This window comes from Symsagittifera roscoffensis, chromosome 7, assembly GCF_963678635.1.
Source record: "Symsagittifera roscoffensis chromosome 7, txSymRosc1.1, whole genome shotgun sequence".
Lineage (NCBI taxonomy): Eukaryota > Metazoa > Xenacoelomorpha > Acoela > Convolutidae > Symsagittifera > Symsagittifera roscoffensis.
Window position 1 is genome coordinate 11,772,296 of NC_087068.1, and position 24,720 is coordinate 11,797,015.

The following is a 24,720-nucleotide window of genomic DNA, read 5'->3' on the forward strand; positions in this document are numbered from 1 at the left end:
CATTAAAAATCGTTCTCGATGCTAGATACCTCAATTCACTTATAGATGAATCAAAATGTAATTGGCCCATTGAACCAATACAAGTTATTTTAACAAAAATAAACGGCAAATACTTTACAACCGCCGATATGAATAGTGCATACAATCAAATGCCACTAGATGAACAATCACGACGTTTAACACAATTTGTTATCGGAAACCAACAATATGAATTCAACCGCTTATTCTATGGAATATCCATAGGACCAGCAGCATTTTCAGCTTTTATGAGCAAAATTTTTAGACCACTAATACTCAAGAAAAACGCAATCACCTATTTAGACGATGTTTTTATGCAATCACAAACAAAAGACGAGATGTTCAATGTTTTAGAAAAATATCACCAAATACTTCAGAACGAAAATCTGAAGGCCGCCCCCGATAAATCACACTTCTTTTTGACAAGAGTTAAATTCTTAGGACATAATATAGAAAGAAAAACAATCACTCCATTGAAATCACGCATTGACGCTATTCAAAAACTTCAACCACCAACAAATAAAAAGAAAATCCAAGAATTTCTTGGAATGTTAAACTTTTTAAGTAAATATGTTTATAAAATGCAATTATATCTACGACCATTTTATAACATCCTTAGACAACAAAATAATTTTGAATGGAACACAGAACATCAAACACGATTTGAAGAAATAAAGAAACTTTTAACTGAACAAATTTCAAACACTATTCCAGATTCAAATCAACCATTTTATGCAATGTGCGATGCTTCGAACTTTGGCATCGGTGCAGCACTATTACAATCACATAATGGTACAAATAAAATGAACCTCATATCAGCAAATTCTCGATTATTCACTCAAGCAGAGTTACGACTTTCAACTCTAATGAGAGAATGTACAGCCATAATATATACACTGACAGAATATGAATTTCTGATACTTGGATCAAAACATCCAACAGTTCTATTCACAGACCATAAACCAATCATCTTTCTCTTTACACAAAAATCTAACCCAAACCACCGAGTTTACAGATTTCAACTAATTCTAATGAAATTTCCAAACTTACATATAGTTTGGACTGCAGGAAAAAATCTTGCATTACCAGACACCTTAAGTCGAAATACACCACCTGAATTACTTACACGAAAAACAACAGTTGAAATACCCAAAAACATAAAATTCTACCTTGCAGAAAACGAAACATCACCCCGATTGGAATGCAAATATGCAGTAAAAACTGATATTGAACAATCACAAATAAATAATTTACAACATTTCCCACTTTATTTAGATTGTCAAAATAATCATTATGAAGTTGATCTACTTGGAACATCAACTTTCAAACCAATCCCATATTCTCAATGGATAAAAAATAACACCCAACAAAAACGAACAAAACAACACCCGCCTAAAAAAGACCATTTTCCACTAATTGAAAAAGAAGATTTAACTGATAAAATAAATTTATCAGGACCACAAACAAATGATTCAAAATACACAATAAATCAAGTTTTTGACCTTCACGACCCACTTGATATAATACCCTTATCTAAATTCGAAATTGAAAACATTTTTCTCCCTCCAACAGAAACGATTACAATTTCAACACTGAAACAATATCAAAACCTTGACCCAGTAATTCGACAACTGAAATCATGGCACAAATATAAAACTAAACCTATCAAAGCAGATTCAACCATTCTAGGAAACAAAACACTCCTCCGATACTTTCGCAAATTTAACAACACAACAATTAACGAAAATACAGACCTTTTAGAGTATAACCTGAATGAATCTACAGTTCCATGTCTCCCTTTAAGTATGATTCTTATAGCTTTTAATATTTCACATACACAAAATATTAAAGGACACTCTGGATCAGAGAAAACATATTCAAATTTTATACAAAACTTTTATTTCCCAAATGCACCAATTTGGATAAAAGTACTATGCAATGACTGTATAGTATGTCAACTAAATAAACCTTACCCAAATCAAAAACAAATAGCACAAAAACAAGATTTTAAAGGACAAAGTTTGTACTTTAATCATCGTATCTCATTTGATACTAAAGGACCAATTTCACCCTCATCAGAAGGAAACTCCTACATTATGGTAATTGTTGACGCATTTACACATTATGTAGCACTTAACCCAGTACCACATTGTAACGCTTATTACGCTTACACAACACTCTATGAACACTGGATAGCAAAATTCGGACTACCAGAAATTTTAGTTACAGACAACGGTACAGAATTCATAAATAATGAAATTATCACACTATGTCATTTATATAACATTAAACACAAACCACGTACATCTCATGCACCTTGGACAAACGGCTTAGTCGAAGGTATGAACCGTTCATTACAAGAATATCTCAGATGTATCATCAACGGAAATGATACAAAATATACCGAATGGTCAGCAGATGTAAAATTATTTCCCTTAGCATATAATTCACAAATAACGACAACTTTAGGAATGTCACCATACGAAATGGTTTTTAACCAAAAGCCACGCAAACCAATAATGTTTACAGCAAATTCTCATAAAAACGCACAAGGTTATTGTCAACCAAATAAAGATTCAATTTGTTATAACCTACCTTTACATACACACGATGAAGATCATTTTCATCACCCACAAATTCTTAAACTAGCCTCCGGTACACACACCGAATGGATTCTAAATAGAGATAAAAAACACAATGAAATTTATCAAAAAATAACAAAAAAGTTATTACAAAGACAAAACATTAATGAACAAATCAATTCACGTTTTACACCAGCCTCCGAATTAAAAATTGGAACATTTGTTTTAATACCTAATTTTAATACTCAAAAAGGAATTTCTAAAAAATTACAACCCCTTCGAAAAGGACCATACCAAATAATTGCAAAACCCACTGATGTCACATATAAAATTACCGACTCAAACAAAAAAGAAATCGTTCAACATCGAAACAACCTACTACCTTATTACCCAAAAGAATACGCACTCCGCGAATTAACTCAATTATATTCTTTCACAGGATTAAAAATCATTCAAAATGAACCACATCTGAAAAACACAGAACAAAATGATAACCCCACCGAAAATCAAAACACAAAACCAACCGCCACCAAAAACAATACACAAAACCATAAAGAATCTCCAAAACAAAGAAAAAATAGAAAAATGACCGAACAAATAATACCCCAAGAACAAATCAGAAAATCGAAAAACAACAAGACTCCGAAATCAACCACGTAAAAACTATAAAATATTCATCCCCCAATCTAAAATTTTAAAGAAAGTAGAATTTCAAAAGTAATTTTAACATTATACTTCACTATCTTGAAACCTTCGAAACATTTTTCATTTACATTTTTCAAAATAACATGCTGACAAGTACGTAATAATTCTAGTTCAAAATAGACCAATAGGATTCATCCAATCCGTCACTTTTTCTAACTCAAACTAAGACCAATTAGACGAATCATATAGAACTCCAGGCACATCTATAACTATAACTTTACGACCTCCAGGTCAAAAATAAGCAAACCACTCCAACTTGACAACTAAAATAAATATCACCATAATACCGTACCCCTCCCTTATCTAATAACCCAAAGATCAACAATATTTCCCCAACTCAGACCACGAATACCCCCAAAGCAAATTTGTTAACTTAGCCTAAAGTAACAAAATGAACATTTTAATTAGCCTAAAGTATAAAAATCTCACCATACCCCGGATCATTTGACAAACAAAAATAAAGAAAAAGACGACCTCCCAGTCACCATGAAAATTGCCCCCAACAATTTTTTACAGAACTCAACCCACTTGTCAAAAAACTAATAAATAATCCGACCACACTAGAAAATCGCCTCAAACAGCAAAAAATATTCGACCAAGAGATCATTTCTTAAATGCTCTTCTCTCAATCAGTTACTCAAATACTCATAAATTTTAAACATTTTTTTACAATACTTGAAACCTTGATAATATTTATTTTTGATATACTTGAATCTTTTCTAATAATCCTAATCATTTTTTGTAACATTTTTTTAATTTTCTACACTATACTCGAACTATTCCTCCAACTTTCCAAAACCCTTGATTACATCCACAGGTACGAGTCATATAACTTGTCTAAATGATACGAACAATTTTCAGTAGAACCGATATTTTTTTATTGTTTGTAATTTTCATAACATTTTTATCATCCCTCATTTTGACAATATGTAAATGTATAAAGAAAGCAATCCTCACATTTGCCCTAGCAACAATCCTTCTAATTCTTTTTTTGGAAGAATATTATAATAAACATAAACCTTCCCACTAAAGTAACAATTCAAAAATCCATCAAAAATTGCTACCCAACAGTCACAGAATCAGTCTTCACCGACATCATCCCAAGATAACCCAACACCACCTTCAACTACCCAAAATCCTCAAACATCTACACGAATTTCTTTTCAAGACAATCCATACACTTTTGAAGAACGACATGCTCGTTTATCAGAACCACTAGAACCAGTTCAACGACAAGCACCTCTAAGCGAACCAACATATAACCTATACCCAACACTACCACAAGAACTAAGTAGAATAAGAAATCCTAGTCAAAACCAAAATACAGTCGAAATAAATAGACAAATTATACATCCTCGACGAAACAGAAATTTTCAAACTCCCCGAGTTCATTTTGATATACCTCAATCCCCATCACAAAACACTCCAGAAAACCCCATTGGTATATTACCAGAAACCCCTACGCTTCTTTCACAACGTAGCACCTCAAGCCTACCATCAGATTACTTAGGTTCAACACCAACATCTGAGCAAATACGTGAAAATCCTTTCAACCCCACAAACCAAACATCACGATTTCCATATTGGACTACACATTCATTTACACAAGGTGAACCAAATTTAGTCAATGACCCAATAGATATTTCAACGGATACAACAACATCCTCATCACTACCAGAAACATTATCACTACCATCAACACCATCAATAAGCCAGATTTCACCACCACCTTTAAACTTAAATTTTCCAAATAATCTCGACGCCAGATATCGAGAACAATCATCAACAAATATTCCTTTAAGATTAGATTGGAATACATTTACAGCACCTCCACCATTATTTGGACAACATCAAGAAAGTAACCGCCTTCATAACTGGGCACTTAATAGATTACAATATCGCCAAGATATTCACAACGATATCCGTGATCACAATATTCAAATACTCCAACAAAACAGTTTACAATTAAAGTTTGAAATCACAGTTAAGTTAAATAATATTACCCAACATCCCTACCCAATAAATCCACCTAACATAACAGCTCAATCACTACCACCACCGTTTATAACTACTGAAGTAATATACAAATACGACAGATATACCAAAAACACAATTGGCTACATTACATTTTATAATCCGTACTCAGGATTATCATACACATGTATATTCTAAAATTATTAATTTTTCTCCAACTCCTTTTTCTAGTAATCTCAAATCAAAACATAAACCCTTCTCCTCGTACAGGACCACAAGATTTATTAGTAACACATTACGATTGTGAAGAAAATGAACAAAAAACACTACATAAATATGCAATAAATCAAGTATCACAATGTGAAACAGAACCACAAGCTATAGAAACCACAGATGTAATAGCAACACTCTATTCAAAAGCCCGAGCAACAACAGTTACAGGTTATAAATTCACAGCAACATTTTCCGAAAAGAAAGTACATTGTTCACAAGTCTCGAACGGAAACAAAAACCGACTTGACCATGAATAATTCTATCAAAGTAATATAGAACGTCTTTTACATCTCAATCCCGACGATTGTAAAAATGAATTACTTAGACTAAACATCACACAAAATAAAAACTCCGCAAGAAAGTTAGTTAATTTTCAAGTTTTTTCAGACTCTGTACATCAATCACAACTTGAAAGACACCAAGGACATATAAAACTAGACGAAAAATACCCGTATAACGGCGCACACGGACGATTAACCTATGACCTACACGATAAACATTGGATACCACACATTGGTATAAATGACCCATCAAACTGCAAAGCAGACACAAAAAATAAAGGATACCAAGAAATAATGTTTTTTGATTGGAAAATACAACTCGAAAAAATACAACTAACACGAGATTTATCAGATAATACAATGATCTATCAAGGAATCCGATTACCTTGTAAAAATGATCAAGGTTATTGCGACCCTACAACGAGAACACAAGCAACAATTGTTTGGTTCCCCGAAGATACATGTACAACATTTCAAGTAGCAAAAATACACGCTCGTATGATAAAATTTCACGAAAAATATTTTATACAATCAATTCCATATGAACAAGTCCATCCATCACGAAAACTAAGTTCTAATTTTAGAAACATAGACAATATAGAAAATAAATTGACACGTTTTCAAATATATCAAGAAACAGAACTTGCATGTAAATACAGGAATCCACTCCACAGAACACAATACTCTGAAATATTAGTTGAATACGAAAAAGGATTCGACATTACCACTGGAAAAGTAAAAATCGACCCATATGCCACAGGTCATCCTCCAAACGAAGGAACATCCTATATACCAGTTAATTTTGAAAAAAGCAACGGACAACCTGGTGGACATCTAAAACCCCATGACACCAGAAGCACACGCTTACAAGAATTATCACTAATGAATACTACATATTTCGGTAATATCCACTATGATATTCATTTAGATATGAAACTAGATTATACAATTAGCCGAATTTTTCAAGAAATGTCACTCTCCGAATTAGAAACACTACACCAACTATGCGAATTAGAACGAACACAAATATTACAATCACTTGCACTAGCAGTATTAAAAATACCCTATGCAGGATACTTATTATCTGGAAATAGATCAAATTTTTTAGACTATGAAGGAAACATCTTATGGTTTTATACTTGTACTAAAAAAGTATCACCACTATACGTTTTTGAAGATAAACGATGTTATAAAAGAATCCCTATCTTTTATAAGAATAAAGTACATTTCGTGGATACACTTTCACGAAGAACCTATTTCTGGGATACCGCAGTCCCATGTGGATCAGAAAACAGCCACAATGTAGTACAACTAAACCCTGATGAAAATAAATATTATCTTCTCACTCCATATCCCACATTAATGCAATCACTCAAAAAATTTTCACCAGAAAGCATTCGCGCTATTGCTCGAAACCCAAATATAGACTTACAATCAATAGGAATCTATTCAAAATCAGATATTCAACATCACATTAGAACACAACAATTCCAAGAATTATTAACACAAATGGACACTATACAAAGACAATCAATAGACCAAAATTTACGCAAACTTGCAGAAACCGCAGGATTTGCCGATATCTACACGCAAGACTATAGCGGATATTTTAAAGACATTAAAGATTATATATATCTAAACGGTGAAAAATACCGTCCCCAAGATATATCACCAATTAACATTTTTAGCTTTGTTACACTCAAAAATGAGATCCTCGATTTTCTAGGATGGCCCTACTACATCTTAGAAAAATTGACTATTTTATACGCAATGTTTAACTTTATTGGATTTCTTTTCTCACTTTTAAAAGGAATCTACAACACATGTGCTATACACACACAAGTAAACAGACAAGCAAGCGTAGCACGCATACTCTTTGCAGGATTTTTTGGAATCTTTTCTACATCTATAAACAAAATTCTTTTAGACGCACAAATAAAAGAATATAACACAAAAATAGCAACACGACAAAATACATACGACGAAGAACATAACAATGTAGACATAACGCCAACGGCACCACAATTACCACCCCTACCAAATAACCATCCACTATCCCTAGTCCCACGAAATTTTCGAAATTTAGCCATCACACATAATCCAAATTTTCGACTCACCACATCACAAAGTCCCATTCAACATATAATGACACACCAGTCACAAGATAATAATACTTATGAACAAATTATTGAACAACCCCATACCACCGCTTTTCAGTCTCAAAATAATCATTTTTTTAGCCCACGATGAGCCGCCAACTTGGATCACTACACCGATCAAATTCCCACCCAACCAATCTTACCTCTCCAATCCCAATAATACCACTTTTTGCTTTTCCGCCACCCGATTTTCCACCTAGTAATGTAACATCAGGCATGAATTCCGACACTAATTCACACATCTCAGTTTTATATTCCATCTCACAACTCAATAACCCGAATATTGAAACCCCCGATGAATTTGCCGACTCAGAACCATCCCCATCCAATAATTTTCATAACTCTTCTAATTTTTCTCAACCCCCTTTTCAACCCATATTATCCAATAACCCTGACCCAATCACTCCCACACCCTCTTATGCTTCCCAAGTTACCCCAACCTACTCCTCATACCATTCTGACCAATCATCTCATTCTCCAGACACCCCCCGAATCTCCCCAGAGCTAGATAATTTTATTACCCTTCAACAACAACCCTACCACCTTAATACCCCAACCATAAACCAAATCTCCTCCACAATAAATTCATCCAACCCCCCTACCCCTACACCCTCCTCAAATTATACTGAATCATTAGCACCATCATCCACATCAACTGAATCTTCACTCAACACTAATAGAGCTTACCGCACTTTTAAAAGAAAGTTCCCCAACCATCCTTTCCCAGCAAAACCAGGAACAGCCCGTGAATACATCAACCGCCCCAAGCATACTAACACAAAAGAATTTTTAGCCATCACCTTACCCTCATTCCCACAATACACCTTAAACACCCCCCACGACACTAACGAAACACGCAACTTTGTAGATGAATACGTTTTAATGCCCACTCTCTCTTGGACCTCATATTATCATTTTACTAACCCTCTTTGCTTACCTTTATCTAACACTCACATCGATATAGAGCGAAATACGGACATGCTATATCGACTCACTACACCACTAACCGCTAGACAATTTACTTACGTTGGATATAAAAAATCACTAAAAACACACACTGCACCTAGAGCTAACGAATATACACTCGAATACTATGATCACAACATCATCAGAGCTAACCAAGATCAATTCTTAGACGACGATCGCTTCGCTAATCCACAAATTACCGAGAAATTTTTCATCAAGACACCATATATATTTACACTAAACATCTTCGACCGAAAGTTTGATCACATTATTTCAGAAGCACTAATAGACACACAAGCATACGGAAGTTTTAAAGAACGCTTCCAAATATTTTCACTAACCTTTCATTTCCTTGCACCACACGAAAGAGATTTACACTGCTCACACGATATTATGTTGCGCACTAAACAAACCCACACATATAGTTATTATCGCTTCATCCAAAATCACTTTGACCTACACACACCCTCTAGACAACCACACCATCGTTTTCAATTCATTAATTCCAAATACACTTCACCATTTTTCCTAAATTTCACATATTGTATTAAAGACACTAACCTCCATGGTATTCTTCGTAATTATGACCCCATAACCCAAATGTACATCTTCTGTCCCATCACCAAGACCTTCAACGCCGAAGAATCCCGACCCTTCCTTATCCCGCACGAGTTTGTACAACCTATAGAAATCCCAATTTTAGAATTCATCCACAACACTAAATTCAATCACAAATTATATAATCTAATCCAAAACACACCTTATGAGTTTGCAGTTGGCACTGAAGAACTAACCACTATTAAGGCACTTCAATTGCTTTGGCCACTGCTTCAAACTAAAAATATCATCCGCATCTTAGCTAAACTACTAACAACTTCAGAACTAATTCACGACATCTTCCCTCACGGTTTTTTCCCCGACGACTAACAGGTAAGTATGAATTAAATGAATATAACTAACTAATTGAAATATTAAAAAACTCAGCATACTTTATCCATGTTTTCCTTAGATTTTTAGCCTTCATCCGACAATCACCTACAAAAACCACAAAAGACAAATAAAAATCGCAAATTTCATCAAACAGACTTCAACAATTCTATTAATCTCTTACACTTATAAATTTATAAATTTAATACCCATGCAGTAAATTCATTTCTAAAATTTTCCCCACAAGCAGTAAATCTAATTATAATGAAAATTTGTAACTTAAAATTCCCCCATAACTAGCAGTAAATTTCCAAATTCTATGCAGTAAATTAATAAAATGCAATTGCAGTACTAACCTTTTGATATTCTCATTTATTCGCACAGAAATTCTATCCACACTCGCACAGCTCGCCCACGAAGAATTGTTTAAAATAATGAATTTCAGTTTCAAGTTTTCACACTCAACAACTCTAACATATAATAACATGTTTCAAACTTTCCTTTAACCCGGTTGGAAAGGAATCATATACTAAACAAAACTAACCAACGCAGCTTACTAAATACCACAAATCATAGAATAACAGCATGACTAAGAAAAGGAAACCAACGGTACCCAAACCGGATTAACCCAGTTTAAAACTGGATAATTTATTCTTTTGAAGACTATTATAAAGTCTAAGAAAGAAATAATAAAACACAAAAAAGTCGAAAGACAAACCCATACCACGAACAATTTGCTTTTTGGAAAAAGGACATAACCAACAAGACATAAGAAAAACCACAACAAACCCAACATAAAACGTTGTCACATAACAGGACCCCTCACAAAAACCGCATGAAAATCATACTCCCACTCCTGGCCTAACCCACCAGGAAGGACGTCCTGAGCATGCTCTATAGCCGGCCTAACCCACCGCGCTACATCCACGCTTTGTGACCACACCTCTATTTTTAATAAGAGCTACTCAAGTGTGAGTAACTCTTCAAAATAACCGAACTAAAACAAAAAGCTTTTGTGAAAACAACTAACTAAAATCATAATTAAAAAATATTAAACTAATAAATGTTTTATAAAATGTAAATTACATTATGCAATACATAGATCAGAATACAACACCAAGGACGAACATCTAAAGACAAAACGACCCCACTACACTCGAGAGAGAATGATCAACCACAATCGATATGCCACTCACAATCACAACTCAAAGGATTTAGAGTACGACTTGACTTCGCAGAAAAGGACTTCATTGAACTAGACCAATGACCACCTCGATGTTCAAGTATACGTACAGATCCGAGTAACCAGGCATCCCCTCCACGCACAATCTCCACGCCATTCCCAAACTAGATCAGACACAAAAGAAGTTCTCCACGCAGAACAGAAAAACCTGACATAGCCAACCATTCTGAAATCAGATTTGAGTTTGTTGCGAAGACTTAGTCGTTGTCACTAGAAGACACAACGTCTTATGTCTCTAACTCCAGCTTCCTGGAACTTCTTTAACAAAAAGGAAACAGAAGAAATAAGATGTTCGCCAAACACCAACGTCCATCATCCATCCTTCGAATTGCAGAAGAACTATTCTAAAAAACTCTGTAAAACCCGGATGGGTGGAACCTGATCTAAACTACATTTTATGATTGGATAATTTAGATATTTTACCAATGTAAAGTATTTAATATTAACCAATCATGATCCATCTAACTAACAACCCACTTATTTGTAAGTGCTGAAGTTACTTGTAATTTCAGCACCAGAGAGATTTGAATTTAACTTAGAAATTAGTTGGACTCTCCCGAGCACTTCAGCAACCGCAATAAACCAGTATACCCTAGATCTATTGAGCCTAGCAGAGACTAGTTAAACAACCTGAGACTAGATAGTATAAGAGTAAGATTAGGATCGGTATTAGACTAAGAAGTTGCACGAATCTATCCGGCCGAAAATAAGATAGCGTGACGAGCAGACGGTGTACCCTATCCGAAATTACTCTATGAGTTAACCACCTCGGTCATAACTCAGCTTGTTCGTTCACAGCAGTAAGAATTGTGAAATTGGTAAAAACATGCCGTGCATGCTTAAAATATTCATTATGCAAGGCAGACGGTTTTTACTCTCTAACTTCTTTCAAGTTTTTGTCATCCAAAACGGACTCAAAAAGAGGAAGTTATTCCCTGTTTTTTTTAGTAGGGCTCAGTTGAAAGGCTCTGGGTAATAATTTGTAATCGAACAAGATCTCAGCTGCTGGGTTGCAGCTTTCCTTTCCTTTGTTTGGTTGCACTTTTTACCCGAAAGCTGTAGAACTCTACAGGAGTTCTTGAAAAAAATTTTATCCTCGAAAAAATGCACATACGCTTGAAAACATTAGCTTGTCTACGGATTTATGTTTGTTTTGTTGGGTATCATTTTTTTCAATGTAGTGAAATTAAGTAAAACAGTTTTGAAGAGTGCATTTTACGAACGTTTCCAGAATTCGTGGTAGCAATAAAAGCTTCATATGGCTTCGCATCGTCAGTCGGAGTCATTTCGAACAGTAGTTAAATGATTTGAGATTGTAAGTTTGTTTCGGACGGATGCAGGGAGTGAAATGTCAATTTGTTTTGAAAATTTAATGCAGCAAGTTTGAAGACCAAGTTTTTGGGCCTGGATGGGTCGGTAATGCTAGTTTCGGCTGGTTTGAACATTATGATGTTGGCTGTTTTTACAACAACTAGTAGTGTGTGGGAAATCATTTCAGATTATTCGAACATTAACTAAACACTTTTGAGCCCTACGTGCCATCAAACCGTTAAATATGAGTTATGTTGTTTCACTGTGTCATGATTCGTGCTATGGTTCATAATGAGTTAGGACTTATATTATGGAGCTTGTTTTGTTAAAATTGAACAGTGAAAATAATCTAATTAGCCGGCTATTTTCTTTAGCTCCGGCTATTATGTTAATTTAATATCAGCTCTTAGTTAAGAAAAAAGGCCCATGAAATAATTGCATGGAATGATTACTATGTCATGGAATGATTAAAGTTACAAACAATCAATTATTTTGTTTAAATTGCAAGTGGCCGTAATTATCTAATTATTTATTTATTAAATAGCTTAATGAAATGTTATTTGAAGAAAAAATTTCTGAATGCTCCGAGCGATCTGTGAGTTGGTATTGACTCGTGTTTCTGTAAAAGGTAAGTCTTCATTTTTCTTCGAAGTTTTTTTGCAAGATGTGATTAATCTGATTTTTTTTTCAAGTAATAATTTCCATTTTTTGATGTAGCCTCTCTTGGGTATTGCCTGTGAGCGAGTTCTCTTATTTCTTTGCAGCATTGGTGTTCCATGGATAAAAAATTTTTGCTTGATTTATTACATTAGCGAACTTAAGTGAGAGTTAGTGTTATAATACGACTACTCTTTTTTTCTTACCCAGTCGCAAATATTGGGCCACCTTTGGGGCACATTTACGGCTTTTTCATAGCATGTGCTTTGAAATTCGAATACTAATAAGCTAACTCAGTTGATGCATTTTTAATTCATCAAATGAACCGAAAAAAAGTGATTTGTTTCAAACAACATAACAATAATGAAAACTCGATTTCAAAATTTTTCTTAATCAATATATCTTCATAATTTATACATGTGGCTTTATGCTTTGCGATTTGTTACATGCAAAGTTAGTGTGGTTGCCTTCAGTTTGTTTTATTCCAACTTATTTTTTTGCATAATTGAGTCTATTTGTCTTGTCTTTGGTGCCATTTCTGCTGAATCCCATTGGCAAGTTATTAGCATATGTAGCTGCTTTATTCGTGATTAGTGTTTGTCGGTTGTTAAGCTTGCGTGGCTAAGAGGATTGTGAGTGAAACTCAAAATCTCTTGATTGCAGTAGGTCGCAGATTCAAATCCTACACATAGCCGAGTTTTTGCTTATTCGATGCTTACTTCTACTTTTTCTCTTGATAGAGCTGCCTTTTGGTCGTGTTCTTGCATGTGTTTGCGAAGCGCAGCTTGGCCTCTGTAAAATTTTGAAATATTTTGCTTGGTATGTTTGTCTAATGAATTTTTATCGACACACGAAAAATTTGGTAGACTTATTTTTAGACTTGCGATCAGCTTAGTGTGTTATTACGAACCTTCTGTGTTTCTAACCCAACTCGCAAATGAAAGTGTTCAATAAAAGTGATCACTTATGTGGAATTTTCAATGTAGCATTGGAAATTGCATAGCATCCGTTCTCGGCTTTATTTGTGGCTAAGGTTTGGTATCTATCAAGATTTCGTGGTTAGTGTGTGAGTCTTTCAATATTTATGTCGCAGGTTCGAAACTCTTAGCCAATTTTTTTTTATTAATTCGAGATTTATTTATAATTTTTTTATTGCACTTTATAGAGCTGCTGTTTGTCATGTTCTCGCAAGTGTTTGCGAAGCAAAGTTCGCCTCTGTGTTTAGTTATTTTTTATGTTGTGGTTGATTGCAAGTGTGTCGAAGCTCGGCTTCACCTAGTTATTATTTTTTTTTATCCCAGAATGATTAACTGGAAGTTCGTAAGTTTTTGTGAATATTGTTCAAATCAATCTGTTCTGCCCTACTGATGAGTTTTTAAGGCAAACGTCCTTATCGAAGGCAAAAAAAGGAAGGCAAACTTCACTATCGAACAGCCGAAGTGTTGAAAAACGTGATCGACTTCTTATTTCGAAAATGGAATTTATTTAACCGATTTCCCAGTGAAATAGAAATTTAACCTATTGATCTGGTTTTCTCAAAATGGGTTCATTATATTTTAAAAAGTGTCAATCACAAATTGTTGTAGATGTTCAAAGAGCTTTAAGACCGTCTATTTTCTCTTGGAAATTCGAAAGATCGGGAAAGTTAAATTTTTTTCAGTATCTCTTTGTTTACGCGCGTTCATTGACTGTTTGTTGGCTATGTTTTTCCCAGAAAACAGACTTTGATTCTCTAATTTATTTGCTGAATTTTTGTGTAAAATTGTAGATTTTGTAAGAAAACTTCTCTATATGTTATATAGGATGGAATAAATTATTTTACAGTAATTACAAAAATTTTGTTTGCTTGTTTTGTTTGAGCTCAACGTCAGACAATTCCTTTCAATGTTAACGTCAAGATAATCTAGCAGTGATGTCGACATCATCTAGTGTGTTCTTGCACTAATTCAGGAGATTTTTGCTCTACTATCAGAATGAGATCTGCAATTTGAATAGCTCGATTTGGTTAATCAAAGCTGAATAAAAATCATGATTGCTAAGGATGAAAACCCTTGGTTCGAGAACTGTGCCTCGTGGTACAAAACGATTGAAGGTTTCTCGTTCAGATAATGTACTACTAAGTATTACTGCCTGAGTTTGTGAAGCTTATTTGTTCATGCAAGGTTTGAACATTTCTTTCTCCATGATTTGTATATTCATAGGACCAGTAGCTTCATTAATTTGTGATTTATCAATTGAATGTACTTTTAGTAATTGATTTTTCACAGATTCTAGTTTAAAAAAATAGTAATTGGTCTAAATTCGAAACTTTTCCTCACAGTGAATATATTCAACCCCGACTACTCTAGAAATTCTGCTTTGTATCTACCAAGTTCTGCGAAAGCACATCAATCTTATGTTGCTATATTAAATAAATAAGTTAGTTGTTCGCCTGTAGGAGCAATTAATGAAACTGTTTTCGTGTGGGTTTTGCATTTCCCTTATTTTGAGTTAATAAAGTTCCATTGTTCTTTCGTGTTTGTTTTTTTTATTCTGAAATTTTTTTTGGATATTCTCGTCTTTAACTTATTTTCAAAATTTTTTGTCTCGTGTCGCGTTGCTCGGCATATGTGGTAAAAGTTTGCTGTTAAGTTTCAGTAGTTCAGTTACCATAAAAAACTATTCTCGGGTAATTTCCAAAAAAAAAATCTTTTTTTTTCTGATCCATCAAGTAACCCGATCCATTGAACTGCCAGAGGGCCTGGGTGTACTTCGATGTCTCGTGATGCATGAGGAACCTAAGTTAGTGGCAACCTCCTAGTTTTTTTATATAGGTACCTGTAACAGTTTAAGTAAGATTGCAAAAAGTTTTTCATGGTTGAGCAATTTATTTAGTGCTTTTTCAAGTAAACTGCGATCTAAAAATTTTTTGAAGTTAAATATAAAAACTTAAATTTTGTTTCTTTTCTGATCAAAAGGTTTTTCTCTCAACTTGTTTGGTTTGTACGTGTTATACGTACAATATTTGAGCTGGAATACAGTGCTGATTTAAATTAACCGGACAAAACGTGTTAAACTTGAAATTTGTTACCAATTTTTTTATTTAAAAACAATTTTTAAACGGTTTGCAATTTTTTTTTGAAGAATATACCCTTCTCAAAGTTTGTTGGGCTACGTAAGGGGCTCACTTTGATATAATTATGGCTGTGATCGAATGGGTACTTTTGGCGTAATTTTTAATTAACTAAGAAAAGCCAAAATGACACATTTTTGGGGTAAAATTTTGGGCCCGAATTTCGCAAAACAAATTACACCAAATAATTCTGCTAAAATTTTGAGCAAGTTTTGTCTTCATAAATTTTCTCCTAAACTCAACCCAATTTGAGAAAAACGCGTTTTAAATTTCAAGTTTAACGAGTTTTGTCAGGTTAATTTAAATCAGCACTGTATATGTTGTACGTATTGTGTTCTCGCTAGAATTCTGAGCGAGAAAAAACCAAGGTCGTAACTAATGAGTTTTCTGGTGAACGAAGAACAGTGTGTGAAAAAAGCAAAAAAACTGAAAATCGAAACAAATTTCACAAATTGTTCAGGCGCTGTTTTAAAGTTGATTTTGCGTATTTTATGACATTGAATTCTGCTTTTAAATACCGAAATTTATGTCAGTTCGATATTCTTTGTTGACTTGTAATTTCCTAATTACGGTTAATTTACGTATGAAATAAAAAGTTGTCAATCAGCCAGCTACACGAAACCGATCTGCCTCAGAACCGAAACGAGGCAGAAATATATTGCTTTTGTGTAACTCTGAATTTAGATTTTTGTACGACCCCTTCAGAGATGTTCATTTGTTTGCCACTCAAGGTTGTGGTTGACCAAATGATTTGTACCATTTTCTAGATACCACTAATATTTAGATGCACACCATCTGATATATCACCCTTGTCAAGTTTTTGGCCCGTCCAAGTATAGAGGCCATCTACTTCGGTAACAATTTCTAAGTCTGGTCATTAGACTGAATTTATCAGCGTATCCGAGATACTGGGATTTACTTTTGGATAATCTGCCTTCTCGGACTGTGAGAAAGAAGTGGATTGATTGCTAGATTTGTCAATAAGTTGTTCTATTAATTCATTTTTTCATTTAGTTGACTTATTGTAGTAAAACTTGGTTTGGACTAAGTTCATCTTTCCGAAGATATATTTTTTCGCCATGCATAAAGTTGTAAAGTTACTGGACACACCTTAAAACTGAAGGTGTTTTTTCAAGGTTCGTTAGTTGTCAAATTTAAATTACAACACTGCAATTTGGGGCCGGAAATCTCAATAGTCTGCTTTATTACAGAAAAAAAATTGGCATTGTAGTGAAACTGTGAGCTGTTTTGATTAGGTACGTTGCTCTGTTCGTGCAAAACTTTGTCAATCTTTTCTCTAAGAAGAGTCAAGATCTTCCCCGACAGATGCAGTTCCTCCTGTTGCCGGGAACTCACTTCTCCATGCTGAGAGCATGTGACAACATGGGGTTCCTAGAGAAGTTTTCCGAGTACTTCACCAAGGCAAGTAGTTAAACCAACGCCAACATATGCATACAAATAGCGATGGTTTATAAAGTGCGGCCAACGAAACTATTTGGCGCATTATGAAGCTAATTGTGTTTATTAGTAGGCGAATTTGATTTTTGTAATCAATCTGGAGAATTATATTGCAGTGTGAAAACGAGTAAAATCATTCAAATCATTAAAAATAAAAGGAAATAGATTTATGAGAATTTGAACTTCTATCCTTGTGATTTTATAATCATTAGCTTCGCTGTTTATGGTTCCAGCTGGAGTCGGCAGCTGTCCTGTCGGGGGGAAGTGGTCCGACAACTGGGGGAGGGGGAGTGGGAGGGTTAAGCGGAGGAGCAGGTGGGTCGGTGGAGTACTCCAACAGTCTGGCGGAGAGTGTGGTCAACTACATGGAGATGCCCAAGTCCACCTCACTGGTCAATCTACCAATCAGGTATGCTGTCAATCGAACAAGAATAGAAAAAGGAGAATTTTGCTGTCAGACAAAAGTTGAATATAAGGAGTTCACTATATTTGGCAGAGCGTAGAATTTTTCAAGAGCTGAGATTGTTAATGAAAATTGGCTTGGCATGCAAACCTTACCCGAAATATTGCAAATCGAGCTAATTGTGTGCGAACATTTTAAGTTTATAATGATTTTAAAGTTATGGTATAAAAATGATTGTATGAATTACAACCATATAGAAAAAAAATGGCTCATTTGGTTTGTCAACATTGTTCCTAGTTATTAACTACCGATCATAAAAGTAAGGGTGCCAAATAAGATAATGACGATGTTGCTTGTATTTTCTTTGAGGAAGTAGTGGATAAGTAGCCGCCTCGCAAGTGAAAAATACGCAGTTCGAGTCCCATCATGATCCTTGCTCTTTGCTTGTGGGTAGGACTACATTATACACCTAAAAATAATAACCCAAAAGGGCTTAGTTGAGGTACACAACATGGGTTCTTTGTAAGGAAACTGAGCGGCTGGTATGGTGGTCCTTTTTTCTGGTAGATGAATATTCTTAACAATTTAGTGAGGCACTGTTGCATTTTGTGGCGAGTGAGGATCACAAAGACGCTTCCGGCTCCACAAAACAAGTTTTCGTCCCCTTTCTCAACTACCTCAGACTGGGATCCCTAGACACAAATACAAACACAAGCAACGCCAGCAACAATGCCACCACCAGTCAGACTATACCACATCAACTGGCCGAGGAAGAAGAGGAACCTGAGAGGTAGGAGAGATCTCGTTAGATCTTAGGAGCTCGCTCGAACCAAATTGTGTCTTCATTGCAAAAAAATACCTATTTGCTTAAAATTATGTTTTTTATAATGGTTTTCTTATATTTATTCATACAAAATGTCTTATTTTTACAAAAGTAGTAAGATTGTTCAGAGAGCTTTTAAATTTTCGTATGTTTCTGTTGAATACATTTTCTGTTCAGCCGAAGAAAAATATTGAGATCTTCAAAATTGTCGTTATGATGCTGTCAAACTCAAAATCAACTCTAATTAGTCCAAGAGTTTTCTTTTGTTCATCATAGGTATCCTCCTAGTCCTCCTGATCCCCAGTCGATGTCACACCACCAACACCTGCTGCAGCACCAGACCTCCTTCTCCTCTTCTACCGCCCCCACCCACAGTCCTAGTCAGAATCTCACCCACGCTACTACAATACAGGGGCCAATGTCAGCATCAGGGGGTGCAGTGTCACTGGGCGATGGAGGTGGTGGGGTCAGTTCTCTAGGCAGTCCGACCACAGTGCAACTCACGGGGAGTGGTGCGAAAGATTCAAGTGGAAATACTAGTTCAGGTTGATTCATTTAAAATAGTTATCATATTCCAGCCAGGCAGCAATTGAGAGACTGCGCCGTGTCAATCAGTCTTCCAGTAGATGTTCGGTTATTTTTTATGCACTCGATAGTTTTTGTTGAATAGTACTGAAAATTGCAAAGAACAAAGGCTACGAGTGTTTTTTTAACGCAAAATCAGCTATCATAAATACCCAGCAGATTGGTTGATTGATAGATCTTAAAGCCCTTTCAGGCCTATTTGTTTTGAAGTGGAAAAAAAAGTTTTGCTAGTTCTAGAAGCTTACGGTAGCGCCCCCTTGATTTTTAAATTTTTGCGCATTAAATATTTTGGCGATACTTACACATAAATGGGCTGCTCTTTTTGCATGGTGTATTTATTTGAAAATAGACTAATTAAATCTTATTCACTGATTTCATCAAAACTTGTCAAACCACCCTTAAATGGTATTCATTCATCGAATGTACTACTTGTTGATACAGAAATTTCAAATATCATAGTAGCATGGGGGAGAGAGCTGGCTGGGGTTGGAATTGTAAGCTGACGTTTTTTAGGAGGTAACACTGGTCAAATATCTTCTGGAAGTCAACAGCAACAACAAGTGACACCATCATCTACATCAGGATCAACTGGCGGCACTGGTTCTGTGAATGGAAGTGGAAGTATATCTTCTGGAAGTGAGTTTCAAATAGATGTCTGGGATAGCAAACTGGAGCACCAGACTATCAAGGGACACATCTCGGTAAGAATTCAATTGCTTAAATTATGACCAAATTGTCCTTGCATTGAAGAGTTGTCTAACACTGGGTTTCGGGTTTTCCCGGCGCAAAAGCAGCACCTCAAATTAATGTCAGACGGGGTTGATTGAAAAAACGTCGTATAAAAGCCTTTTTAGCCAAATTTCGTGCAGTAATGAAAAATTTCGAAGATTCTGTGGCAAAAAAAGCTAACATTTTTCCTTTTCGTTATGAATCATCCATCAACGACGTTGTTGGTTACGTAAAGAGACTTAAGTGTATTTTTATGGGTAATTTTGCTGTAAGTAACTATTTCTCCTAAAAAGCGTTAGTTAAATAATTGGCGAATATGCAAGTGTTGGAAATATTCTGCATTTTATAACTAAGTAAGATTGTCAAATTATTGAGAAGTACTTGACTTTTGGCACCCTTGTAATTGTGTGTGGTGTGTTGTAGTACCTGCACATCCAGCGGACTTCGTTGAGCTGCTTCTCGGTGCAGTTGATGACGAAGGAGAAGAAGAGGATGGGCATCAAGATCAAAAAGAACAAAGACAAGGTCAGTCGGTCATCTCACTCTGTCTAAACTACTAAACCATCTCCTGCTCCTTTCCACTTGTTCATTCGTATATTTTATTCAGCTTACATATTCATGTTGAGTTTAAGCATTCATAATGGAAAATGAGAAAGAAAGTTCAGATTGTTGCATTGGCTGTACGTATCTGTATGTAGTTTTCTTTTCGTTGATATTTTGCAGGATATTTTTTGGGTGGCACCCTGAAAAGATGTTGGAAATGGAGGAATTGGCAACCTCAAGCTGTATTTTTTAAATCGTTATCAGAAAAGTTAGCCTCTTTTTTTCTGATAGCAGAGTCAGAACAATTTTCAAAACGTTAATGAACAAAGTCTTTTAGCTAGGTTGTGTGGTTTTTTTTTCAATATTTCCCACCGGAACAAAAACTATCTCTTGATGTATTTTCTTCAAATTAAGTTAGTATTATCAAAACAGTGTCGATCAGAAAAAATTCTTGAAATTCAATAGTTTGAAGGTGATGTATATTTTGATCAAATTCCGAAATTTTTCTGTCTGTCTCCTTAATTGGCTATATTTAGACAATCCGTTCCTGTGTTAATGGATTGAATTGCTATTGTGTGTTGGTATGTTTTGAAATAGGAGAAGGATAGAGACAGGACTCAGCTGGTGGAACTAGAGGGAGTGACTAGACTGTTGTGTTCCTGCAAGGCCCCCTCCTCCGCCGCCATGACCACCCTAGTCATAGACGGATGCCAACAGTTCCCACCCGTCAAATTTTTCCAGGTATCACACCGAAATTTTTATGTAAATTTAACATAAGTTCCACGCAAGTATTTTTTTGTTCAAAATTCGGCACACGTTTTTTCAATTTTTTTTTTCACCATAATACTTTTTCGTTTATACGTTCATTTCATACGAATGCCAAAATTGTCCACGCCAGCCAGTTAGTAGTTTTCATAGTAGTAAGCAAGGATATCGAGGCTGATATTATATTTATAAAGCGATTTGAGAGCGGTAAGTTTAACCGGCAATGACTTCGGCTCTGTTTAAACTGTTTTAAATTAATTCCCCAGAAAACCGAATAAATCGCCGAGATTTTTTTCTCAGAGAATTTTGCGTCTGCGCGTTTTTTTGTTGAAAACGCAGTTGTTGAAACGCAAACAATTCAAAGTTTTAAATACCAATACCGTTGTCATCATTAAAAAAACAGGATTACCAAAAGGTTTCACAAGGCTGCGTTTTTGTTTTTTAATTTGAACGTACGTTTGGTTGACATCTTGTTTTTTGATGGTTTGCTGTGTTGGATACGAGGTATATGAGGCCGCTAATTCAAACCACTGGGTCGCCAATCACAAAAACTAACCCGCACTCAGTATTTGAGATAATATTTTGATAGAAAAAGGGATTATAATCAATTATAAGAGATTTTAGGAAAACTTATAATCAATTATAATTGATTATAATTTATTAAAATGTCACCAAAAATGTTATCATTATAATGGATTATTAATCGTTCAAACATCTAAATTTGGCGCTTATAATTAATAATAATTTTGCTAAAAGTACGATTATAATTATAATATAATCGATTATTTTCTCTTTTTACTGAGTGCGGGAAAGGATGTCAGTTAACAGTGTTAAATAATCATTAACTTCACGATAAGTGGGGGTTTTGTTTCAGGTGTCACATCAGTGGCCAACACATGTGAAATCATTTCCAGTTCTCCTCCCAGGAGCCACTCCCCTGGCACCCTGAAAAGCAAACAGAACTGAACATGTCGATTAAACTAAACTGAATTAGGTGGACTGTAGACATGAATACATGGCCATCGTGAGAAGGAATCAGAATCGAAGAGATTCGGTATTTTAGATAATCTTTCATGAAAGAAAAATCGATTGTTACGCAATTGATTGTTACAGACAGCATCCTGCCTTTAAATGGATGGAATAGTTGAACGAAAAAAAAACTTGATTAAAATTGAAACTTGATCTTTGGATTTATTTATTCAGTGATCTTTGGATTTATTTATTCAGTCGATGAATTTGAATGTTGATACTAAGTGGTTTCAACACCCTGGTATCTGTTACAAATTTATGTTTGTTATTGATTAGCATGACGATGAAAGGATTTGTTGATACGTTTTAATACCGCAATGATTAATAGTTAGCTTAAAGTAATTTATTCTTTGTACATTTTTTTCCTAGGTATGAGACAATTCGATCATTTCAGGTTCGATTTTGGTTTGGTCTGCTTGCGATTAGATTTTTTGCGGCTTAGCAACTTAAAACAAAATAGTTGAGAGTTTAGTAAAAAACATTAAAGCCAAATTCCCATGCAAAACACCAATTGCTTGCTTTGCGTATTGACGTTTTCTCTCTTCCCTGAAAAAAAACTTTTCTCTGAGTTCTGCACATACGTTTGCTTGGTCGAACTGAATTTGGTACACCAAGAATACTACCAGTAATTCTTTTGCCTGCTATTTTATATGTGCGTAATACTGTGAATTTAAATTATTCATTTTGACAAAAACATTCAATTCAAGTTAAGTTATGTTGAATCGATGGTCACCTTTTCTATTTTTTCCTACATGCCCCTACATTGAGATAAGATTAATTACCGAATTGAGCCCGTAAAACTAGATGTGCCTAAGTACTCAGATAGCTGAAAATTTTTTTCTTGGGGTAACCAAAAACTTAGCTAAAATCTATCACGAAAGCGTCAAATACTAAATATTGTAAGCTTTGCGTAGCTACCGATCATCGACGTGTGTACTTTCTTAAAGTTTACTCTTAGTTTAAGCTAATTTTAATTATACTTACCGCTAGCATACAAAATAGTTTCAGCCATCTCGTGCGCGATTTGGCACACCATTGAAACACCTCTTCAACTTCAAGATGTATTTTATCATTGGTATATGCCTAAATAAACAATAGTTGCTATTATTTACCTTTGCGAAGAGTAGTGTATTATTACGAAAATTATTTCTAACCTAAGTCGCAAATAAAAATGCAATTTAATGATATTTAAGCTTAATTAAACAATTTAATGGCATATAGAGCTGGTTTATTTGTATTTAGTGTTAGGTCCTGTTTGAAAAAAAAAATCATATTGTTAAATTGCATGAGATCTTCTTATTAATTTTTTTTGAAATCTACGCAGAAATTTCAGTTTTTCTCAAAAACTACTGTAATAATTTTAAAAAATACCACCAAAAAAAACCGACTGCTGTTTTATGTGCATATTTTGCTAGTCGCTTTTGTGTTTACTTCAAGTTCTACGGCCTTCGAAAGTTTCAGTAAAGGGAATTTTGACCTATTTGTTTTGAATGTTTTCGTTTTATAAAACATTAAACGCACAAATATGAGATAAAAGTTTCAATCAATAGATCAACTTATGGGGATCTTCGCTTCTCACGCGGCTTTCCAAAAAGTAAAAAGATAAAAAAAGTAATTTCTCGTTAATTCTTATAAGTTTTGTTTTTTCTCAAAAACTATCTCGCAAAATTGGAGATTAAGGAGGTAACCGAAAACAAAAGTTATGTGAAATTTATCTGCTCAAGCGGCTATGCGCTATGCACTGCCTTTTGAACTTAAAGATGGCCTTGGAAAATGTCCAATTTTTGATTTTCACATGGTATTTTGATTTTCCCTGCGTATTTTGTTTGCTTGATTTGTTTGCTTGCTTTGTAGAAAAGCTGATATGGACTTTAGAGAAACTCTTTTTTTATATTTTTACCATTTTAAAAAAAAATTTCGTCCATAGTCTTGAACACTATTGGCTAAATCGGTTCGTCTAAAAAATTAGGGAGAGGAAATTTTCAATCTGAACACCAGGGTGTAGAAGGCAGAACTTGTTCCCATGCTTTGAAGAAGGAAAGTTTATGGATTTAGGAAAAATCAGTTTTTTGAAACTTGATTGACTTTTGAGATTTTTGTTTCTAATTTCCTTCGAAAGCTATTCAGCCAAATTTAAGATGAAGACTTCAGTTGAAAGAGAGAGTAGTATTTTTCTT

General features: G+C 34.7%; 1 protein-coding gene across 3 annotated transcripts in view; it reads left to right on the forward strand.

Annotated features, from left to right (window-relative positions):
- The window catches only part of LOC134851125 (phosphofurin acidic cluster sorting protein 1-like), an 82,674-nt gene extending 60,193 nt beyond the window's left edge, over positions 1-22,481 (forward strand). For all 3 annotated transcript variants that reach the window (XM_063867065.1, XM_063867067.1, XM_063867066.1), the window contains 8 exons: positions 17,465-17,630; positions 17,900-18,075; positions 18,659-18,859; positions 19,169-19,437; positions 19,991-20,178; positions 20,630-20,731; positions 21,347-21,490; positions 22,389-22,481. In XM_063867065.1, the coding sequence (XP_063723135.1) occupies positions 17,465-17,630; positions 17,900-18,075; positions 18,659-18,859; positions 19,169-19,437; positions 19,991-20,178; positions 20,630-20,731; positions 21,347-21,490; positions 22,389-22,463 (1,321 nt within the window). In that variant the 3' untranslated portion in view covers positions 22,464-22,481. The remainder of the gene's footprint in view (positions 1-17,464; positions 17,631-17,899; positions 18,076-18,658; positions 18,860-19,168; positions 19,438-19,990; positions 20,179-20,629; positions 20,732-21,346; positions 21,491-22,388) is intronic.
- The last annotated feature ends 2,239 nt before the right edge of the window (positions 22,482-24,720 follow it).